The sequence below is a fragment of the Eubalaena glacialis genome, chromosome 5, assembly GCF_028564815.1.
Source record: "Eubalaena glacialis isolate mEubGla1 chromosome 5, mEubGla1.1.hap2.+ XY, whole genome shotgun sequence".
Classification (NCBI taxonomy): domain Eukaryota; kingdom Metazoa; phylum Chordata; class Mammalia; order Artiodactyla; family Balaenidae; genus Eubalaena; species Eubalaena glacialis.
In genome coordinates this window covers 122,889,121-122,895,120 of record NC_083720.1, presented here as the reverse complement: position 1 = coordinate 122,895,120, position 6,000 = coordinate 122,889,121, and the positions used below count along the sequence as shown (strand labels likewise).

Genomic DNA, 6,000 nt, shown 5'->3' with positions numbered 1-6,000 from the left:
GATAGAGATGGGAAGGTGGAACTCGTAGAGTCGTAGTCACCTCCAACGCGTCCGCTCCCGGCCGCTTCTCCCGGGAAGCCTCCTGTGACTTACACACGATCCCCCGTGACGCTGCGGTAGCCGCCCCACTCAGCCAGAAGCAGCCGCGCCTGCGCAGCAGCTAAGCTGCGGGTCAGCGATGGCGTCCCAGCGTGGCCCGGGAGGGAGGAGGCGATTGTGGGCGGAGGACGGTGAGAGGGGAGGGAGGATAGGAGTGGGGAGGGTCGAAGGGGCGGAGGGGCGGGCCTTTCCGGAGGTTCCGACGTCCTTCACTTCCTGTTTGCCGGACCTTCTGAATCCGGGTCAAGGGTGTCCGCCTCCTCTTCTCCCCGGCTGATCCGGCACCGTCCGTGACAGCGGCTCCTGACTCAACTCGGGGCGGGTTTCATCCCACGACCTGCCGGAGCCCGGACGCCCACACCTGCCGCAGAACGCGGAGGCGCGCTTCCTCACCCACCGGCTCGCAGCCCCGGCCCCTGAGCACCCGCAGCCGCCGGGGGACCCCGCTGGCCCCTCCGAGCTGATGCTGAGAGGGACCGCGGGCCCCGGGCGGCGGCGGAGTGCGGGCCTCTGGCTTCTTAGGCCCATCGCGGGCGGTGCCGGTTCTTACGCGCCCCAGGCTTGCCAACTCCCGCCCGGGCTTGGATGGGCCCCCCTGCCCGATAAATGTGGCTACTGAGGCGGCGGTGGCGGTGGTCGGTCCCGCTGCTGCTGCTGCTGCGCTCCAAGTTTACCTCCGCCCCGGGGCTCTCCTGGCCCACCTCGGGGCCGTGGCCGCCCGCTCCTTCCCCCGTGGGCCGGGCCTTGCAGCGTGGCGACAATGGACAAGATCCTGGAGGGCCTGGTGAGTTCTTCGCACCCGCTGCCCCTCAAGCGGGTGATCGTGCGGAAGGTGGTGGAGTCGGCGGAGCATTGGCTGGACGAGGCGCAGTGCGAGGCCATGTTTGACCTGACGACGCGGCTCATCCTGGAGGGCCAGGACCCCTTTCAGCGGCAGGTGGGCCACCAAGTGCTGGAGGCCTACGCGCGCTACCACCGGCCAGAGTTCGAGTCCTTCTTCAACAAGACGTTCGTGCTGGGCCTCCTCCAGCAGGGCTACCACTCGCTGGACAGGAAGGACGTAGCCATCCTGGACTACATTCACAACGGCCTGAAGCTGATCATGAGCTGCCCGTCGGTGCTGGACCTCTTCAGCCTGCTGCAGGTGGAGGTGCTGCGGATGGTGTGCGAGAGGCCGGAGCCGCAGCTTTGCGCCCGACTGAGCGACCTCCTGACCGACTTCGTGCAGTGCATCCCCAAGGGGAAACTGTCCATCACCTTCTGCCAGCAGCTGGTTCGAACGATAGGCCACTTCCAGTGCGTGTCCACCCAGGAGAAGAAGCTGCGGGAATATGTCTCGCAGGTGACAAAAGTGAGTAACTTGCTCCAGAACATCTGGAAGGCCGAGCCCTCCACCTTGCTGCCTTCCCTGCAAGAAGTTTTTGCAAGCATCTCTTCCACAGGTAAGGGTCATGACATTCCGAGCAAATATCTCTTGGAAATTTAGTGTGTGGCTCTTACGTACACACCGTGTTTGTTTCCCTGCTCTGAAAACATCTTAATGGGAGAGGAGATCTTAACACCTTCATCCAAATTCTTATCCACTGCCCTGTTCAGGCTGTCACTTTGGACATTAAAAAACGGGCAGTGTTTCCAGTTTAGAGGTTGAGAACGTCGAGGTCTAAGACCTTTGGCAGTAAACAAGTTGCTTAACTACCCAGCTTCTGCTCAGGTTATGGAATGCTTTGAAGATGACAGCTACTATGTAAAAGCTTCTATTCATTAGTGACTAATGGCCACATAATAATGTTTACCCTATCATTATTGTACTGTGATTCTGTCATCTTGTCGTCTTGAGTTTTTCCTTAGTTTCTGAATTTTTCCATTTTTTAATTCATGGACTGTGTGCCATTTATTATTAGATTATCCTAGTTAACTGTGTCGTTGTTGAATATTGACATTTTATGTCTGCAATAGTTTGTGAGAGTAGATACAGGTGGATGAGTGAAGGGAAAGAGTATGAAGGCTTAAATAGGTGTTTTTGCGCTCCAGGTGTCAATAGCCCATGGATCGTGTCCTTAGAAATCCGGGAGGGATCAGGTGATACTTAGCAGGAAAATGCTTTCTCACCCGGGAATTTTACCTGTATGTTTGCATTCCTTGTTCGGACATGGAGCTTCCAGCTCTGTAAGTTGTGAAACAATAGATCCAAAACTGTGTTCACTCCCTCTCTGCTTGGTACAGTCGTTCTCTGGCTGTTGTTCGAAATTGAACTTGTGAAGGAGGTATCCTCCTTTTATGTTGAGAATCAGAAGTAGGAGTAGAGTTTTAACAGGCTCCATGCTTTCCTGATGAATTAAGTACATTTATGAAAGAATTAGCAACTATATATTTGCATTATCTGAGTTTTGGTTTATTTTTTAATTGTAATTTTTCATGTATTGCCTGTGTTGCTAGAACAGTTCGATTTCCCCAGAACTTTTTCAGCTGTAGCAGTAAAGGTGCTCATCTTGGATTTGCTTAATTTTCATGTAGTTTAAGCAAAGTCCCCCCAGAATTCATCTTAGTTTCTACTTCTTTAAGTGATTTAAAAAATTTTCCTTAGAACAATGTGGTGACCGCTATAATTAATAGGGGTAAGTTACTTTGGAGGATCTAAAGTGGGAATTTAAATGATACCTTGCATTTCTTTTCTGACTACTGCTTTACAAATGAGTATTTTAGCACAATAACAATATTAAAGAATGCAAGAAAACAAAGTAATTTACGGACTAAATATGGCCATAGTGAAGAATAGTTTTTATGTTGCGGTAGTTCCGTCGAAGTACTACTCTTAATCTCTCGTTTCTGCAGTTTCGCATTCCTTGTATGTTAGAGTCTACCCATGAGATGGAGTGTAACAGCTGCTTGGCGGAGGGGTGGTAAATTGTTGCTCTCTCGAAACACTCCCCTTGAACCTTGTTGCCATGTTCCTTTTTCTTTTCCATTGAGAAATAGACGCCTCCTTTGAGCCTTCCGTGGCACTGGCAAGCCTTGTGCAGCACATTCCTCTTCAGATGATCACAGTGCTCATCAGGAGCCTTACGACGGACCCCAATGTAAAAGATGCAAGTATGACCCAAGCTCTTTGCAGGTACTTCTTCACAACACCACAGATGGTAATTGTAGATTTGGGAGGAGGAGATATTTTGCTGTATTTTGTGGGTAATGAAAAACTTAGGGAAATATCTAAACCTGAAATTGTGGAATCAAATATATAAAGACTCTGCAAATTAATTGAAATGAATTGTTCACCTTACTATAGGCTTGACAGGCATCCAGTAACTCACAAATCTGTTTTCAATTCAGCTTTTTTAAATTCCAAAAATATAGCACACATATACACTTACTGTACAGTCAGGAGTTGGTTGGATTATCAGTATATTTTACTGATTTCTTTGCTCAGTATTGTTGCCTGCAACCTATTTCCTCCCTCTGGGATCTTTTTTTTTTCTGGCTAAGTATATACTTTTACTTAGTACATACTTTTACTTTCTCTTTCAACCAGGACCTCTGGGTAATACTTTCTTAGCCTTTGTTTGAAATGTGGTTTTTTTTCTTGCTTATTCCCAAGTAGATGATTTGGCAAGATACAGAATTCTAATTTGATAGTCATTTTCTCTTAGCATTTTGAAAATAATACTGCATTGTCTTCTGGCATCTATTGTTGCTGATGTGGAGTCTGCAGTCAATTTGATTATCGTTCCTTTGTGAGTTAGGGTCTTCCTAGTTAGGGTCTTCTGGTAATGTTTATGCTTTTCTCTTTATCCTTGATGTTTTGCAGTTTTATTCTTATATTTCTAGGTGTAAACTTAATGTTATTTTTACTTCTCAGAACTCTTGTGCTTTTATTAATTCAATCATTCGTTCTTTCAGCTATTCAAATCACATTTATTGGGCACTTACCATGAGTGCCAAGCAGTGTTTAAAAACCTCATTGAACAAATGGGTAGAAATATCTATCCTAACGGGCTTCTAGCTGGGGAGGCAGGCAGGCAGTATCAGTAACATATTTGAAGAGATGCATCCTGATCTCAGAGATGCTAAAATGTGGAAAGGTACAGTCATGGGTGTTCTAGTTTAGATTGCAGGACTTTTCTTGCCTTAGTGGTACATAAACTAAGTTTTACATCCTAAAACTGATTTTGTTTTAGATTTCATTAAGTATGGTAAGTAAAATAATTTTGTATGTTGGATAGTGATGAGTGTTTTTGCAAAAAAGTAGATAGGAAAGCAAGAAAGCATGGGGAATGGTTTGCAATTTTAAATAAGATAGATGAGGAAGGCCTCACTGAGAAGGTGACCCTGAAGTAAAGATACGAAGGAAATGAGGGTGCAGACCTTGTGGGGATCTAAGGGGAAGAGCATCAATACTGTCTTACAATTTACTAGTTTTTCCTTAAAAGGTACCCATTTATAGAGATTATTCCAGTTATTGAGTTTCTTTATTTCAATGACTGTATTTTTCTAATTGAGCTTTTCCTATCTTCCTGTTCTTGTTTCATATCTGTCTGGTTTTGTTTTATAATTTTTTTCTATTTTCCTATGTGCACATATACGTGTGTATGCATAGCACGTTTAAATAAAATGTAAGGATTTATTTATTTATTTTTGGCTGTGTCAGGTCTTAGTTGTGGTGCGTGGGCTTCTCTCTAGTTGTGGTGTGTGGGGTTTCTCTTCTCTAGTTGTGGCACGTGGGCTCTGTAGTTGGGGCACACGGGCTCTCTAGTTGAGGCGCATGAGCTCAGTAGTTGTGGTGTGCGGGCTTAGTTGCCCTGCGGCATGTGGGATCTTAGTTCGAGAAGAAGACAGGAACCCGCATCCCCTGCATTGTAAGGCAGATTCTTTAGCACTGGACCACCAGGGAAGTCCCCTAAAATGTAAGGATTTAGAACAGTGGTTTCTGTGCACCTGTTATAAATTACAGTCATAAGGTAACCTGTAAACTTAAGTATTTATTTTGGGTTCTCAGAAAGCTACATGTGTACAATTCTCGCTCTCTAGCATTTAGTCTTTTTTTTTCTCTCTCTTTTTTTTTTCTTATAGTTGATTTATAATGTTCTGTATGGCACTCTTAGTCTTAATTTTTTAACCTCTTCAAAACAACCATAGTGTCCAATTTACAAATTTATTTTTAAGATATATTTGGAAATTAATTTTTACCTATGTTTCTATGGAAAGTTGTGATCCAGTTTCCGTTGCATTTCCAATTTATCTGACATGATCCTATTTAACTTATAATATACCTGGAGTAATTATTCTTGTATTGCAAATGTAATTGAAAAGAATAGTAATGTTTACTTTTATCACACTCCCACCTTCTACTCCCCCATACTCTACGCTTCCCCACACATAGCACTTGTCATGCTTTACTGTCATTTTCTGTAATCCAAAGAAATGCAAATGCAGATATTGTACAAGAACCAGATAGTAACATTAAAGTATGAAATAGGCCGGGGTAACTGAAATAATAGGGAATGGTACACAAGCATTTTCTAAAAGAGAAAGCTGATCCTCAACTCCAGTTGTCTTGTTATCACGGGGAAATTTGAGTTCAGTGTTGCTAATCTGATTTTTCAAAAGGAGACTGAAATCCAGTTTTTATGTGGAGTTTTCTAATTTTTAAAACATTGGAACAAATAAAACTGAAGGCTGGATCTAGCCCTTAAGCTGCTACCTACAATAAAGTGAAAATTGGCTTTATTCTCTACAAATTAAGATTAAATCTATTTTGTGGCCTTTCATAATATTGCCAATTTTAAGATTTTCAAATTGCATGTACTTTTTTTGGCTATAGAGAGAAATGGTTTCATTTATTCAACAAATTTGAGCTCCATTTTAATGCAGATCAAAGATTAAAGATTAAAAAACAAAACAACAAGA

General features: G+C 44.2%; 1 protein-coding gene across 2 annotated transcripts in view; it reads left to right on the top strand.

Moving 5' to 3' along the window:
• Positions 1–330: 330 nt before the first annotated feature.
• USP38 (ubiquitin specific peptidase 38) overlaps positions 331–6,000 on the top strand; it is a 31,058-nt gene continuing 25,388 nt past the window's right edge. The window contains exons 1-2 of one of the 2 annotated variants that reach the window (XM_061191641.1): positions 331–1,541; positions 3,076–3,211. In XM_061191641.1, the coding sequence (XP_061047624.1) occupies positions 860–1,541; positions 3,076–3,211 (818 nt within the window). In that variant the 5' untranslated portion in view covers positions 331–859. Of the gene's footprint in view, positions 1,542–3,069; positions 3,212–6,000 lie in introns of both variants that reach the window. The other variant, XM_061191640.1, reaches the window with a different exon arrangement.